Source organism: Amblyomma maculatum, chromosome 8, assembly GCF_055883805.1.
Source record: "Amblyomma maculatum isolate TAMU_Amacu chromosome 8, ASM5588380v1, whole genome shotgun sequence".
NCBI classification, from domain to species: Eukaryota; Metazoa; Arthropoda; class Arachnida; order Ixodida; family Ixodidae; genus Amblyomma; species Amblyomma maculatum.
This window is the reverse complement of record NC_139351.1, coordinates 2,789,101-2,807,075: the sequence shown is the minus strand read 5'-3', so window position 1 is coordinate 2,807,075 and position 17,975 is coordinate 2,789,101. Positions and strand designations below refer to the sequence as shown.

Below are 17,975 nucleotides of genomic sequence, written 5' to 3'. Positions count from 1 at the left end.
ACAGGCGTCTGTGCGGCGCCTTTTATTTTGCGCTTCCTCGAATGCTGGTTGTGTTCGACAAGGGGCGCACTATGTACCGTCACGACGAGTCGTGACGTCACAAGGTGATTCATGTACACACGAAGCTGATACCGCTGGGCGTCCTGTACAGGCTTTTGTGCGGCGCCTTTCATTTTGCGCTTCCTCGAATGCTGGTTGTGTTCGACAAGGGGCGCGCTATGTACCGTCACGACGAGTCGTGACGTCACAAGGTGATTCATGTACACACGAAGCTGATACCGCTGGGCGTCCTGTACAGGCGTTTGTGCGGTGCCTTTCATTTTGCGCTTCCTCGAATGCTGGTTGTGTTCGACAAGGGGCGCGCTATGTACCGTCACGACGAGTCGTGACGTCACAAGGTGATTCATGTACACACGAAGCTGATACCGCTGGGCGTCCTGTACAGGCGTTTGTGCGGCGCCTTTCATTTTGCGCTTCCTCGAATGCTGGTTGTGTTCGACAAGGGGCGCGCTATGTACCGTCACGACGAGTCGTGACGTCACAAGGTGATTCATGTACACACGAAGCTGATACCGCTGGGCGTCCTGTACAGGCGTTTGTGCGGCGCCTTTCATTTTGCGCTTCCTCGAATGCTGGTTGTGTTCGACAAGGGGCGCGCTATGTACCGTCACGACGAGTCGTGACGTCACAAGGTGATTCATGTACACACGAAGCTGATACCGCTGGGCGTCCTGTACAGGCGTTTGTGCGGCGCCTTTCATTTTGCGCTTCCTCGAATGCTGGTTGTGTTCGACAAGGGGCGCACTATGTACCGTCACGACGAGTCGTGACGTCACAAGGTGATTCATGTACACACGAAGCTGATACCGCTGGGCGTCCTGTACAGGCGTTTGTGCGACGCCTTTCATTTTGCGCTTCCTCGAATGCTGGTTGTGTTCGACAAGGGGCGCGCTATGTACCGTCACGACGAGTCGTGACGTCACAAGGTGATTCATGTACACACGAAGCTGATACCGCTGGGCGTCCTGTACAGGCGTTTGTGCGGCGCCTTTCATTTTGCGCTTCCTCGAATGCTGGTTGTGTTCGACAAGGGGCGCGCTATGTACCGTCACGACGAGTCGTGACGTCACAAGGTGATTCATGTACACACGAAGCTGATACCGCTGGGCGTCCTGTACAGGCGTTTGTGCGGCGCCTTTCATTTTGCGCTTCCTCGAACGCCCCGCCGCACAGCAAACAGAAACAGACTCAGATGTCTAGAGAATTTAGTACAGCAGGCATCAGCGGCGTTTCAAATTGATTGTCAGGAAAGAAGATGCGCAGTATCTGTCAACATTCTGCGCAGACACATTACTGTGCCGTAAAGGAAGGGAGGAAGATGGGAGCGAAAGAAGAGAGAGGTGCCGTAGTGCAGGGGCTTCAATCCACCGCGCTATAATGGCTTTCGCTTCATCCCGCTTTATTGGTCCAAAGTACCCCGTAGGATTTTTCTTCTAACATTTTTGACCTGTTCACTATTTAAAACTAAGCTTTATTCTGATGTGGAGGGGGAAGGTGGTGAAGGGTGGCTGTTCCGTGCTCTACGGGGTAGGACCGGTAGGTCAACGCCGCTTGTGGCGAGGGCTAACCTGCCACCGAATATATATCTGTTGTAGGCCGTTACTGCACCCGCCACCGCACGTCTTTCTCTCCTTCTTTTTCTTTCTTTTCTACTTTCTCTTCTGTCCGCACGAGGTAGCGGAGGTGTCCGTGTGCTGTGCGATGTAAGCGCACGTTGAAGATCCCCAGGTGGTCGTAGCCCTCCACTACGGCTCCTGTTTCTCTCTATCCACTTTCACTCCCACCTTTCCTTACGGCGCGGTTGAGGTGTCCACATAAAACAAGTGAGACAGTTACCGCGCCTTTCCCTTCTTATAAATCACTCAGTTGTTGTTGTTGTGGCTGTAGGAAGAAGGAAACGAAAATGCACGGGCCTGCTACTGGCTCTGTAGCTGAGCCACCTCCGCTGCCTCGTGCGGACAGAAGAGAAAATATAGAAGAAAAAAGAAGAGGGAGAGAAAGACGCGCGCCGCAACAACGGCCGTCGTCCACCATCACCGAAGCGGTGGCGGGTGCAATGACGGCCTACAACAGGTAAAAATTTGGTGGCTGGCTAGCCTCCGCCGCGAGCGGCGTTGGCCCACCGTCCCAACCCCGTAGGGCCAGGAACTGCCCTATGTTGTTGTGGCTGTAGGAAGAAGGAAAAGAAAATGCACGGGCCTGCTACTAGCTCTGTAGCTGAGCCACCTCCGCTACCACCACCTGATTGACTGCCCTAAATCAATCAGGGGGTGGTAGCGGAGGTGTCTCAGCTACAGAGCCAGTAGCGGGCCCGTGCATTTTCTTTTCCTTCTTCCTACAGCCACAACAACAGCATATTCTTCTGCGGAAAACTTTGCATACTGGTGAGACGTTTTTACGCCAGATGTGCTCAGCTAATAATCGGCCGAAGAGGATGCAATCGTGGCTCCGCTTGAAAAAGTAATGAATCTCTTCGTTCTCCTTCAGCGCTGACTTTGTTTGCTGCACGTCGTGACATTCCGTGGTTAAAAAATGTTCGTTACAAGCCGTAAATGAAGGGCTGTTTCCGATCTTACAACGAGATACACTGAGCCGCTGTATTTTCGCGGTCTCTTCAATCGAACATAAAGTTCTGGCTATGGAGGGGTCTCTGATATTTCTTTTCCGGAGTGCTTCTCGGAAGATTTTTTTATTGAACGCTACTAACCTAGCCTCGAAATAATTTTGGCCACCATTCCAATATAACAACAGGGCGTGCAAAGCGCGATTTTGGTCATCGTTCCCACTTCGTCACTTGGTAGAAAACAGCTGCTGTTCAAATTCAAAAAACGCTGCACCTATTTACGTTGGCTTCGATTACATTTCCGTCGGCTGAAATGGGCAGAAATGACAGTTCAGGACCAGACATTTAACCAGATGACACTAATTAAACTCGTGGACGAAGTTAAAATTTTTTCCGAAACTCCAAATCCACAGAAGCATTCCCAGAGGTATAAATCTTCTGAAAAACATCGCGGCTCCACATCTGCTCGCAAAGTGAAGCAGTCCCGTAGAAGAAAATAACCGGGTCTTGGGCATACGCTACACTATATTTGGATACTAATTTTCTTCTGCTTTCAGCAAATTTGCGAGGTTACGATTGAGCAAAGAAGATGATAAGTGTCTGAACTTTCTAGCCGAGGCAACACTGTCCCCGATCAAAGTGGAAACAGCAGCTCAGAGTGGCGCAGAAATGTGAGACTGTCAGAGTGAAAGTGAGACTGTTGGCTAAAAGCCATCTGGGACTGTTTTGCAACAAAACGCTGCCACAAACAGTTGCCTACACAGCAGAGGGGTTCCCCTCTCCAGACGGGTTGGGTCAACGCTCGACAGCTATGATACCGGCGACTGGACGCAGTGAGATCACCGTATGCGAACTTGTATTTTTGTTCTGCCAGTTTGGGCAGAGGCGCCACAAGTGCTTCGAGATGCTGGTACGAGACGTTGTAGTCCTCCTGGTTGTTTGGCAAACCGTTTCTCAGTTTGTGGGGTTGAGAGTTGTGTCTGATACGTCCTAACCCTGGTCGCCATCAGCAAACAGACATGGGAAACGGAGGGGCTTGTGATGAGATGCACATTAAGGGAGCCAAGAGAATTATAATACAGACGTTTACAATTTACAAGTATAACTTTTGTTTTGCATTTTTGTCCAACAAAATAGCACCGTCTGCCACACTCGCTTACATCAGAAAGCTGCTTTTTGTCAATCGGCACTGCGCTAACGCGAATATAGGTGAGCGAATGAAATGCCAATCATACTGACTCTGGGACACAAGAAACGGAGAGAAAGCAGTATTGAACTACAGCGATTGTTTTGCGATTGTGTGGTCATGAAAATATACATTTATTTACGGATGAGAGGTTCTATGTAACTCTTACAAAACTTCATTTGGCGATGCCCGGGTTCGAACCCGACCTCGGCGGCTGCGTTTCGATGGAGGCGAAACGAAGTGGCGTCCGTGTGCTGTGTGATGTCAGCGCACGTTAAAGATCCCCAGGTGGTCGAAATTACTCCGTAGCCCTCCACTACGGCTCTCCTTTCTCTCTTTCCACTTTTACTCCCACCTTTCCTTACGGCGCGGTTGAGGTGTCCACAGAAAACAAGCGAGACAGTTACCGCGCCTTTCCCTTCATGTGAACCATTCATTCATTCATTCATTCATTCATTCATTCATTCATTCATTCATTCATTCATTCATTCATTCATTCATTCATTCATTCATTCATAATAAAGCTCTACCAAAGACCAGGAATTAAGAGCAGATAACCTTTTATGACTTGATTACAGAGCAAACATGTTTTCAGTTTTAACACTGACGTTCTGGTATTGCAAAACCAAGTTTTCCATGTGCGTTATTTCTAGTGACCCTTTGAACGTTCTAACAAAAGTTAGACTCAAGATGCACGCAGTTCCAATGCCACATAACGCTTTTTTCAACAACTTGACTTTTACACTTTGCTTATTGTTTGTTTGTTCACGTTTATCGGATATCTGCATCCCCACGTAGAGCATAACAGCAGAGGGCTTACATGCGTTAAGCATAACGTGACATATGAGTCCAATGCATCATCGTTTGATGGAATATACACTGCGCTTGATGGTAAACTGTTCCAGTATCAGACAGTTCTAACAGAAAAGGGCAGCGAATACATCATCCCTACAAAAAACGTCCCTGACCTTGAAGTCACTTCGATATATAGTTTGGTGCCTGGATGTACTTTTGCAGTTTATACTTGTTCTAGAATACGAAATGTTGTGAAAAAAAAAGAATTCTATCATTTCTTCTTCGGTCTCTTAACTCTTGCCATTTATTTTAATTTTTTACTTTTGACGTGCTATGTTTCCAGTTATAGTTTCCTAGAACAAATCTGACCGACCTTTTCTGGATTTTGTTTTTATAATTTGCTTTACCGCTCATCTGTGTAAGGGCCCCAACAAAAGCATCCGTGCTCAAATATGACTGAAATATAGTTACTTGATAGGTGACCAGAATTCTTGCTCAAGAAACCCATAACTAACGTCGTCAACGGGCTTGTTATGCACACTAGATGTGACAGACATTCTGTACTTGTGCTTAGCACAAAAACCTCTATTTTACAGCTATACGAATGGCTAATGCGTTTTCCTGTAAATGTGACCCAAACCGTTTTATTTATATTTACTGACACGTCCCAAAGCGCACACTAAGCTACTACAGTGTCTAAACCATCTTGCAAAACTTGAGAATCACAACTGGCAGTTATGACTCTATAAATAATACAGTCGTCGGCAAACAATTGAAATTACCACCGTGTACTAACAGTGATTCAATTAATATATAATGAACAACAAAGTGGACTCAACACAGAGCCTTGGGATACTCCGAAGTTCACTGATGCATATTGGGAAGAAAAACCGTTCAGAAAGACAGCCTGTTTCCATATTTCAAGATACTTGGCAATCCACTTAATTATTATGTAGTCTAGCTTATAATCTTGCATTTGGTGAGGAGAAGACTGTGCATGACTAATTCCAATGCTTTGCGGTAATCTACTAAAACGGAGTCAACAAGCTTTTGCTCATCATTTGCCACGGCTCGACAAATTATGTAATTAACAATAATATGTTTGCAACTTAGGAGATTTTGATCGCTTAAATTATTTGTTTGTTTGTGGGGTTTAACGTCCCAAAGCAACTCAGGCTATGAGAGACGCCGTAGTGGAGGACTCCGGAAATTTCGACCACCTGGGGTTCTTTAACGTGCACTGATATCGCACAGCACACGGGCGCCTTGCTTTTCGCCTCCAGCGAAAAGCGGCCGCCAAGGCCGGGATTCGACCCCGCATCCTTGGGAACAGTAGTCGAGCGCCATAACCACTGCGCCACTCCGGCGGGGTGTTCAGTTAAATGAGTCATGACGTATATTACATGATCTATAATTTTGCATGGATACTAGGCAAGGTCTGTTGTTCTGAACAGAGCTTCGCATAACACTCTTGAATAGTTGAACAAACCACGTTAACTTCCAATAAGAGGTGAACTTCTAAAAAGAGTGAAAGAATGGAAGCACTCATGTGGGAGCCTATGTTGAGAACAATGCAGCTTTTTAGTACCATATTGTGGGTATTATGCGATGAGGGGCATACGCAGAAGTTACACTTTAAATCTCTGAAAAATGATACGCTAGAAAACGCGTTTCTTACGGCACACCGCCAAAGAAACGCTGTTAAAACTGGGCGGCCAGACATCCTGTTGATTTTGCGGCCAATATATCTAGGCGATGGGTAGTTGCAGCATGGATTGCAGAAACATGTTCAACAGGTGTGGTGGTTTGATTTAAGGCGAGTGGGCACCTTAAGCACCTGCTGCTTTCGTCCTACTGTGTCGGGCTCATATGCTTCAGAAACAGACACGATTATGAGCCAGGACATGGCGAGAGTAGAAACGCAGTAGCGCGAGCAATGCTTCAATTTCAAGGCCCTTATTTGCGTCAGTCCTACGAACGGATCTCATTAGGGAAGAGTTTTGACGCCCGCGAAGAGCTCCATGCACTTTCCTGGTAACTTAAAATTTCACCTTTCGCTGCGGTTAAGCCTTTCCTCCCTCCGTTACCAGAGTGTCATTAAGGCAGAGTCAGTCTTCCTGCTACCATATCTAAAGAACGAAAAGCTTCGTGTCCTACCTGCGAGCGCTGCCGCGGCGCAGAGCAGAACGATGGCGGGCTTCATGCTCCCTGCGCAGGAAGTCACATCCGTCAGTCCACAAAAGAAGAGTTTTCCCCCCTGAAGTCACCCCTCTTCTTGGCTCGGCGGTGATGTCCTTTTCGTGAAGAAATAAGAATGTAAAAAGAAATGAGACGCGACTGTGGCTGGGCCACGAGAGAATCGCGTATGGCCTGCTCTCGTGCCCAGACGGGACCTTATATGCAGTTCTCGCTCCCAGCGTCATAGCCCCATTGGGAGAGGGAACGGAAAGATAGTAAAGGAGCGAGGTTTCGCGATACCACTAGCAGGGGGACACAATCGCTCCCATGAGGACGTACAGCTAAGAGGAGGAATCGGAGGAGGGAATTTAAGAAAAACGGTGGAACGCACGGCAAGATTTGCTTGCTGGCATGACTGCCTAAGTTGAAAAGTGGAGCTCCAGATAGGCGCAAATATAAAAAGAAAAAAAGAAAAAAAAAGATAAACTGTTGACCGTTCTTGGAAAGTTCTTTACAGGAGTAGTTTCGAAGGGTTTGCAGATCGACCTCGATATACGACGGAAATTCTTTCGGCTGTCGTTCTTCCACTCCCTCTACTACAACAATTTATCTTACGCGTGCAAGCACATCAAAGCAGCACTCACACTGATTGATTGAATGTCATTTATTGGATGGGAAGGCACATGGCCATGGATGGGGGTAAAGTGGAGTAGACAGAATCTTCATTGTTTAGGTCGTCACTCAAATCATATTGCTCTAACCAGGTCACTAAGCCAGCCACATATATACTTCGCAAATATCATCTGTGTGACCGTCAGTTTCTAGAAGTTCAGGCGGTAGGGCTTGATCTCGGAGCGTCCAATAGAAAAAGCAGGGCAATCCCACCAGAGTAGATGAGATATGCGAGTTAAGGCCCGTTCACAATTACGACTAGCAGCGGTCGTGCGACCATTTTGGTCGAAAAGCGACAGTCGCAAATGGTCGCATCGGTCGAAAAGCGACTGCCGCGGGCCGATCGGGCGCTGCTAGAATTTCTAGTCGCGCAACTACTAGTCGCAAACCATTTCACCAATCAACGAAGTCTCGGAGTACTCGATCGAGCACCTTCCCAATGCAATAAAGAATATCCCTACATTTTCAAGAAACGGCACCCGGAATTCAAAGGCAGGGAGAAGGATATGGCCTAGCTGGGAGGAGATTGGAAAGGTATTCGGACTATCCGGTAAGTACCGTGAACATTTGAGAAATGAGTTTTTCACGCAGGCGCAACATTTTATATTGACACCACGGTGATTGACACCGTCTATTCGTCGTCGGCGTTCTCGCCTGAAAAAGCTGAAGTGTCTGGCAAGCGGCTGCTACCGACGTTCGCTGTCATCGCCCTGCAGCTCTCCTACTCCCAACTCGTTTTTCGAGAAGGTGACAGTCGCAAGTGTGAACATCGCTAGTGGCGAGCTTCTCTCTTCTGGTCGAAAGTGGGAATAGATTTTTAGAGTCGTACAGTGGGGGCACGTAATAATTTCCTCTGTATACTGACGTGGCGTGTAAGCCGCATGGACGATGAAAAAATACTTCTTGACTTCGGGTCAGCATCGCATGCAGCTGGCCACCTTTTACGAGCACATCACATATCATCTCGTACTGACCATGCGCACAAAATTCAATTTTTGCCCGCACAAACAAGTACCGCAATTCCCCACGAAACATTATCTTTCCGCTCATCGTTACCAATATTTCTTGAATCTAGCGCAGCAGTGCAGACTGTTTGAACTTGCCGGCTTTGCACCTGTGCTTTGCCTTGTACATATTTCTTGGTTTTTGGCATACTTTACTATGCCCACAACGTATAATATTGAGCTAAGTTTATAGCTCGCACTGTATTGTTGCATTATTGTTTTTCCGTATTTGTATTATGTATGACATGAACCCATGCTCATTTTATGTAACCATTTTTCTTTATGTGCTTCCCCCTATGTAATGTCTAGCTGGGCCCTTAGGGTGCGTACATAAGTAAATAAATAAAACAAAAGCGCTGAAGATGGGGACAAGAAGGAGACGGTAGCGCTTGTCCCTGTTCCTTCTTGTGCCCATCTTGAGCGCTTTTGTGTTCGCTATGTTTTAGCCCATATCCACACTTTACTAGGCTTGCAGATGTTCAGTCATGCAGGCATTACAATAAGTGTACACAATGGCTAAACTACGCATCCAGTGGAAAGGGAATGAGAAAGACTTCCTTTAGGACGGGGACGTACTTAGGGTGCAATATATTTTGAGAGCACAGACGAGAGAACTGCAAGTTACCAAAGAACAGGCCTAGAATATTTCAGTGGTCGAGAGTACTAACAGAACATGATTATGGTGATTTCTCGGAATTTCTTTCCCCCTGTATTCAAGAGGGCGCAATTGAAGGCGAGAAAGAAAAGGCTTAAATTCCGAGGGATTTTTGCTGCCACCCTTGGATTCCTGTCACCGAGCACTCAGAATTGGAACTGGATATCTTCGGGCGTCTCGGCCGATCTCGCTGGAGTGATCATTCAGGCAGCTCGAGTGTTTTGCGCCTTATCGCATGCGCCGCTCTCCACGCGTGCAGCAGCGATGAGAGCGCGTGTGTCTGCTTTGCTGGCCAGCTCCCGCTGAGCGGGGCTTCCCTCTTGGGCCACTCCATCGGTTCTCTTCTATCGATGGCAGGGTGCAGACAGTCCACTGGCCTCTTCTCGCCTGTCGACGGTTTAAGGCAGTGTCCTTAAAGAGACCTTGCCGAGATATGCGGTAAATGTGCCCACGTCATCGCCAGCACGTGGCCACTAAGAGCTGGGTTTCGACCCACTGATCACCAAAAGACGCAGCTGCTGCATTTAGCGTACACTTTGCGGGATGCGTATTTGTCTCGATGCCTATTGATGGAGCAATTCTTTCATGCCTTACAATGTAAAGGACTAAGGAACCGTGGCCTAGTGTCTCCGGAAGGTGGTTCGAAGCCCACCGCTGGACACCCACCGGTAAACATTGGGTACAAGCGTTCCCCGGCCTGGCGCCCGGCTCCTCTAGGGGAATGCGCTTGGGGGAAGCTCCGTAAACCCCGCTGTGCCCTCGCGGGCCACAGATCCAGTTTCGAATGTCGCAGCCTGGTAAAGGTTGTTACCCTCGGCTAAATGCGGTTCGCGACTGCGAACAAGGCAAAAAAAAAAAAAAAAAAAGCCGCGATGCCCTCAATGCGCGCTAAGCTCGTGCATGCCTCCAGCGCAACGGCATCTCCTCAGTGACGAAACGAAAGACCCCACGCGAATGGGTGCAGATCGACTCCCCTGACTCCGCGATGACACGCCCCCTCTCGCGAGGTGCGCACACCGTCGCCTGCAGTCCCGGAAAAGAACCGTCGCCAACTCTGATTACGCTGGCAAACAACGATCGGTAAGCGCGTAAAAAGAAAGGGCCACATAATGGGCTTCTTTGACGCACAAGCGGACTTATTGTTGTCGGATGGCGGAACTGATCACTGCCACATCGGAGCAACTATATGAGACCTACGACCCCTTTCCCAAACATTTCACCCCAAAGGGCAGAGCACCAGGCCGGGGGAAAGCTTGTACCCTTTGAAAAGCCGGTGGGTACCCGGCGGCACCAGGGATCGAACCTGGTACCCCCCGAACACGAGGCGGATGCTCTAACACAAAGCCACACTTCTTTTTTTTTCTTTATTGCATGAATTAGTACAAACAAATCATTAAAAAATCGTGGTTGCCATGCCCCTTGGCTGACAACCGTGTCTAATGGACTTTCATTACCACAAGTTCGCCCATCAGACTCAAGACCTCCTCCGCAGCGTCTTGCTGCTTCAAAATTTCTTTTAGTTTATACACTTGTTCAACAAAATAATCACATACAGATCGTGCATAGATCAGGCTTCGGAGTTTTGGTAGCCAATGAACTAGATTTGGTTCCGACTGGTTCGCCAAGGAGGTCAAGCAGTTGTCCGTTAATTAGCGTCTCACTGTATGCCAGGTGCACAGCCATTCTGCGCTGTGGCAGCATTCCAATCCTGTTAGGCGTAACAACACTGCAGGTCTTCAATAATTGAGGCATACCATATACAGAAAGCTGGGCCCATGTGCATACGCATGTCATCGGTAAACCTTAGCAACCAGGAACTGGGTTATTTAGACGGTCACATTTAAATACTGATAATGTCATTTTACCGGTTTTTTAATTACCACGATCTAACTTTTATGAATATATGCGGTTCCTGACAGTAGAATTTTTAAAATCGTGATTCGGTTTTTTGCACCTTGTTTGGCTGCGATTTGCAGTTGCTTTAAACACCATGTCTCTGGATTTCTTGGTTGCAATATTCAATTTTATTATATATCTTTATGCGATGGGTTTTACCTGAAGTACAGTGGCGTATAAAAAGGTGGTGTCTTCTGAAATAAACTCAGTAGGCGCTCCTTCTATTCCTCTTCTTTTCCCGAGTTCGTATCCTTGCGCCATTTCAATTAGCCCTTCAGCATGTACTTCTACAATGAATAATGTAGTAGTTATAATGTCAGATACAACGGCAAGTAAAACTGTTTGGAGGGGGAAGCTCACCACACAGTTACGACACTTGCTGAAGGGAATTTACACCCCATACGTTGAGTTCCCGTCATTTCGCGATCATATCACCATCAACACCACCAGCCCGATTTATTCATTCATTTATTTACCCTCAGGACCCGAGGGCATTACGGAGGGGAGTGGGGGTGAGCTAAAGAAAGTAAAACACAATGCAGCAAGAAGGTAGCACAAAACTAAACAATAAATGTTAACGACTGCGCAACAAGATATAAAAATAGAAAATCAGCAGGAACACAACCAAGCAGTATATGTTAAAAAAACCAAAAGCACCGAAAAACGACAGCAAAAGTATCTTAAACATTGGAGCAAAAAGGTTTGTAACAGCTGTATGAAAAGCAATGGCATCTGTAATTTCAGCAATGGCAAGAGGAAGGCGATTCCATGTGGAATGAAGGAGTCATGGCAGTATTTCGTGCAACCCAATGGAATTCCTACTCTGTGACGGTTATCAATGCGTGATGAAGTGTAGGACTGTTGCGTTAGAAGTTTTTGTCTGAGATATGCATTATAGTGAAAAATGTTATGAAACAAACATAGCCGAAATACTTTTCTGCGTTACATTAGTAGAGGCAATGACAGGAAAGCTTTCACGGTAGTCACGCTAAAGTGCGCTGATAGTTACACAATATTGTTACGAGGCACGTCGAGATGTTAGAAGGCGATGGTACGTCGTAGCCGCAACAGTTCACCGTCAGGGACACACTCACAGGAGAACAAGACGTAGCTGCAGCGTCGTCTTTCTCCACTAGCCCAGCACTTCGTCATCGTCTCTTTCACTGCGCACCGTAACAATACCCCCCCCCCCCCCCCCCCCCCCCCCCCGCGGAAGAAGTACAGTCCCGGTGCGTTGACTACACAGGTGAGCGCGAGATATAAGGTTTGAGACGGGCGACATGCACGACTTCTGGATGATGATTTGCAGGAGAGTGGCGGTTCACAGGGATAATCTCGTACGTCACGTCGGTAAGTTGCCGCAAGACCTGGTAAGGGCCCACGTAGCGGGGCAGAAGTTTCTCGCACATGCCTACACGTCGAGCAGGGAGCCAGAGGAGTACGAGGGAGCCAGGAGGGTAGTAGGCGTCACGGTGCTGGAGATCGTAACGGTGCTTTTGAGAACGCTGGGACGCACGAAGCCGGTCTCGAGCAATATGATGGTCGGCACCAGCGCGGGCGATGGCATCAGAAGCGTAACTGCAGGAGGAATCGTCAAGAGGCAGTAAGGTGTCGAAGGGAAGTAGAGGGTCGCGGCCGAAGAGTAGATAAAAGGGAGAGTATCCGGCGGTATCATGCCGTGAGGAGTTATAAGCGAATGTTATGAAAGGTAAAGAAATGTCCCAGTCACGGTGATGGTCAGAAACATACATTGACATCATATCGGTCAGGGTACGATTAAGGCGCTCAGTAAGACCGTTCGTTTGTGGATGGTAGGCCGTTGTGAAGTTGTGGCGCGTAGCGCATGAGCGCAGAAGGTCATTAACAACTTTAGAAAGGAAGCAGCGACCGCGATCGGTGAGCAGTTGACGAGGAGCACCATGAAGCAAGATGACGTCATGCAAAAGAAAGTCTGCAACGTCGGAGGCACAGCTGGTGGGGATAGCTCTGGTTATGGCATACCGGGTGGCGTAATCGGTCGCTACGGCAATCCATTTGTTCCCTGAAGTGGATGTGGGAAATGGCCCAAGCAGGTCGAGACCAACTCGAGAAAAGGGCTCAGTTGGAACTGCGAGTGGTTGCAGGGGCCCACTAGGGTAAAGAGACGGGGTCTTCCTGCGCTGGCACAGCTCACAGGCGGCGACGTAGCGACGAACAGAGCGGTAGAGGCCAGGCCAGTAGAATCGCCGTCGAACATTGTCGTATTTGCGGGACACTCCTAGGTGCCCTGCTGTAGGAGCATCATGAAGGTGAGCAAGAACAGCAGAGCGTAGATGTGTCGGGACAACAAGCAAAAGGTCTACACCATCTGGGCGCATATTGCGTCGGTATAACGTGTTATTAAGCAGCACAAACATACTGATGGGCGGATCGCTGCTGTCGTTGCGCAGGTGATCAATAATGGGGCGCAGGGAAGAATCACGACTCTGTTCGAGCCGATGTGGAGAAAGTTCGAAATGGACAAAACGCAGCCGTCAGCAGTATTGTCAGGAAGTTCAGGAGGGTCAACGGGGTGGCGGGACAAGCAGTCGGCGTCTTGATGTAGGCGGCCTGACTTGTACACAACAGTAAACGTGTATTCTTGTAATCGCAAGGCCCAGCGGCCTAAGCGGCCAGTAGGGTCTTTAAGTGATGACAACCAACACAAGGCATGATGGTCCGTCACTACGCTGAAGGGCCGCCCAAACAAATAAGGGCGGAATTTGGTCAACGCCCAAACAAGTGCAAGGCATTCGCGCTCCGTAATGGAATAATTGCGCTCGGACTGAGATAGAAGGCGGCTGGCATAGGCAATCACACGAGAGTGGCCGTGCTGGTCCGCTAGCGTCGGTGCGCAGTTCTGTAGGCGCAGACGGGTCGAAGTGTGCCAGTACAGGAGGAGCGGTGAGCGCGGAAATGAGCGTTGTGAAGGCCTGAGCTTGTTCACGGCTCCACGAGAAATTCACGTTTTTTTGCAAAAGGGAGGTAAGGGGACGTGCTAGGTCAGCGAAGTTCCGAATGAAGCGACGGAAGTAGGAGCAGAGCCCGAGAAAACTTCGCACATCACTTGTATTACGTGGTGTAGGGAACTCGCGGACTGCACGAACTTTATCAGGGTCGGGCTGCACATCATTTTCGTCAACCAGATGTCCCAGGATTTTGATCTGGCGGCGGCCGAAGCTGCATATTTTTGCGTTGAGTTGAAGACCGGCGCGGCGAAAGACTGCCAGTATCGTAGAAAGCCGTTCAAGGTGACTTGTGAACGTGGGAGAGAAAACGACAACGTCATCTAAGTAGCATAAGCACGTTGTCCACTTGAAGCCACGGAGAAGCGAGTCCATTATGCGCTCGAAGGTCGCAGGAGCGTTACAGAGGCCAAATGGCATGACCTTGAATTGGTATAGTCCGTCAGGGGTGACAAATGCGGTTTTCTCTCGATCCCGTTCGTCTACAGCTATTTGCCAGTAGCCGGAACGCATGTCGATCGAGGAAAAATAGCTGGCACCATGCAAGCAATCGAGGGCGTCGTCAATTCTCGGGAGCGGATAAACGTCTTTTTTAGTGATCTGATTGAGGTAACGGTAATCTACACAGAATCTCTAAGTTTGACCTTTCTTTTTGACTAAAACGACAGGAGACGCCCAGGGACTGCAGGAAGGCTCAATAATATTATTTGTCAACATCTTGTCGACCTCCTTCTGTATCACGTGTCGCTCAGCAAGATAGACTCGATAATGCCTTTTGTGAATAGGGCTGGCATCACCAGTATTGATGCGATGGGTAACGACAGATATCTGGGCCAAAGGTCGGTCGCCAAAATCAAAAATGTCGCTGTACGAAAACAAAAGGTCGGAGAGAGCACTGGCTTGCTGAGGTGTCAAATCCGGTGCTATCATGGGAGTAAAAAGGGTCGAACGAGAAGCTGATACGGGGGGTTCAGACAGAGGCACAGGCTTGAGGGCAGAAACTTCGCAGTCAGCCAACGGAAGCAAATCAGCGAGTGCAATGCCATGGGGCAAAACTTGGACAGAGCGGCTAAAGTTAAGGACGGGAAGATAGGTTCTGTTATCCGTGACGGTCAGGACAGTGTGAGGGAGTATGACGTTACGGTGGAGAACAACATCGGTGATTGGACAAGTGACGTATGTACCATCAGGAATAGCAGGAAACGGGGCCAAAGGAACATACATGGCAGCTTCGGGCGGTAGGCGAACAAACTCGACGGAGCAGAGGCGTGGCTTGATATCTGTGCGGTCGGAGCAGAAAGGCAGGTCTAAGCGAAGGAGGCCACTTGAACAATCAATCAGGGCAGAGTGCGCCGTTAAAAAGTCGATGCCGAGGATCACATCGTGAGAGCAGCGGTCGATTACAGTGTAGAGCACAGGAGTAGTTCGACCACAAATGCTCACGCGCGCAGTGCAAAGTCCCACGACGGCAGCGACGCCTCCATCGGCGACACGAACGGCTGATGAAGAGGCGGGTGTGACAACTTTTTTGAGTCGGCGGCGAAACGAAGAGCTGAGGACGGAAATTTGGGCACCATTGTCAATGAGGGCGGTAACAGGCGCACCTGAATGCAATGCAGCTTCACCTCCGGGAGCTGCATTGATCAGTCTTCCGGGAGCGGGCCAGAGAAGTGAGAGGACGAGGAACGGTGAGGTAGGGGCGAGCGGGAACGGCGGGTCTGGGGAGACGGCGATCGGCTGGACATGCGCGGGGATGGCGGGTTAAAGTCACGAGAGGGCGTATCACGGAGAGAGGCTGGGTGTGGTCCGTAGGCGGTGCTGCGATCATGATAGTAGCGAGGTCGAGGTGGCGGAACCCAACGGCTGCGGCAATGGCGAGAAATGTGGCTGGCACGTGAGTAGTCGAAGCAGATGGATCGGTTGTCCAAGGTCCGCCATTCTTCTGGGTTGCGGTAGCGTCGGGTAGATTCGGGGTATCGCGTCGGGAAGGGCGAAGTCGGAGCCGCAGCAGCTACCACCGGAACGGTGGGCTGGACAGATGGCTGTGCGGACGGCTGACCAGAGCTGAGGCTTACGCTCGGATTAAGGCCCACGTTCGCGAATTCTTGGTGAACGACAGCTTGGATCAGTGCTATAGTAGCATCCACCGGCTGAGGTGTGAATGCGACGGGGGCCATTGCCTCCAGCTCTCTGCGAACGATGCTGGTCAAGTTTGGCTCATGGGACGGCTTGTGCAGTGTTGGCAGATCTTCGCACGAACACGTAGCAACTGTGTTTGGCAAGCGGTCGAAGCGGGGAGCAATACGACGGTGTTTAGCTTGCTCAAACCGCCGGCATACCTCGAGGACGGAGTCGACCGTCGTACAATCTTTGCAAAATAGAAGGTTAAAAGCGTCGTCAACAATGCCCTTTAAGATGTGGCCCACCTTGTCACACTCGGGCATGGCGCTGTTCACTTTGCGGCATAGAGCTAGTACGTTTTGTATGTACGACAGATATGATTCGGTCGACGACTGTGCTCGCAATGCCAGGTCCTTTTTAGCGCCGAGCTTGCGTCCGATCGGCTTGCCAAAGAGATCCCGAAGCTTCTCTTTGCACATGTCCCAGGATGGTAGATCTTCTTCGTGCGTCTCGAACCAGACGCGCGCCGTACCAGCCAGGTAGAAAATGACATTTGCAAGCATCAACGTTGCGTCCCATCGGTTGTGCTTACTGACTCGCTCGTACATAGCGAGCCAGTCTTTGACGTCGATGTCATCGGTGCCGCAAAAGGTTCCCGGATCATGAGGCTGCGAAACGACGACAGTGGGCGCTGGTTGTGCCGCTGTAGAGGTAGCTGCGGCGGACTGCATAGTGCTAGCACCAAGTTGGCGGCCAGTACGGATATCCAGCTTGTGGTATTGGTGTCTTACCCCGCACCTCCACCAAGATGTTACGAGGCACGTCGAGATGTTAGGAGGCGATGGTACGTCGTAGCCGCAACAGTTCACCGTCAGGGACACACTCACAGGAGAACCAGACGTAGCTGCAGCGTCGTCTTTCTCCACTAGCCCAGCACTTCGTCATCGTCTCTTTCACTGCGCACCGTAACAATATAAAGCGAGATGCGCGATTCTGCACCCTTTCTTGTTCAGTAATGAGCGAAGCGACGCTTGGGTCCCAGGAAGAAGCTGTATATTCCGGTTTTGGACGAATCAAAGTTTTGTAAAGGAGAAGTTTTAGTGTGCTAGGACAATGTGAAAAATTTCTTCTGAGGTAGCGAAGCGCTTGGTTTGCATTAATAACTACGTGATGAACATGTAATTTCCTTGACAATTTATTAGTTATGTGAACACCTAAATATTTGTATGAAGAGACAGATTCAGAGACAGACAGATTTGTATGAAGAGCAGTGTTGAGGAAGTACGAAAGAGCTGGTGTGCTGACGCGAGTGACACGCATATGTTTACACTTGTAAATTTTATGCCTCATATTCCAACGCTGACACCATTCGGAAATGTTTTTAATATCAGATTGTAATATAGAGAGGTCGCAATCTTTGTTAATTTTAAGATAGATCACACAATCATCCGCAAACAGACAAATTGATGAAGTCAGGTTTGCCGGCATCATTTATGTATATGAGGAAAAGCAGGGGTCTTAAGACTGAACCTTGAGGTACACCGGAATCAACTGGGGAAAACTGAGTCAGTATTATTTGCTGTTACGAACTGATATCGACTATTAAGACAAGAGTGCAGCCATGAAAGCACGTTAGGATCTAAGTTCAATCAGCTTAGGATTAAGAGAAGCAATTCATGTAAGAATTTCGTCTAGGGGAGGAGGAGCTCGAGCGGACATGGCAAGACGTCTTGTACAATCGGTGTTACAGCCGAGGATACTATACCAGGCCCAATTCCAAAGACTCACGAGGCGGCAGTTGGCGAAATTGGAAACAATAAATAGAAGCGCAATGCGCACTATCACGGCCTTACCAAAACGT

General features: G+C 49.0%; 1 protein-coding gene across 1 annotated transcript in view; it reads right to left on the bottom strand.

The window, feature by feature from the left end:
• LOC146180445 (uncharacterized) overlaps positions 1-6,961 on the bottom strand; it is a 91,956-nt gene extending 84,995 nt beyond the window's left edge. The window contains exon 1 of the mRNA XM_084576037.1: positions 6,762-6,961. Within this exon, the coding sequence (XP_084432163.1) occupies positions 6,762-6,807 (46 nt within the window). The 5' untranslated portion in view covers positions 6,808-6,961. The remainder of the gene's footprint in view (positions 1-6,761) is intronic.
• Positions 6,962-17,975: the final 11,014 nt, after the last annotated feature.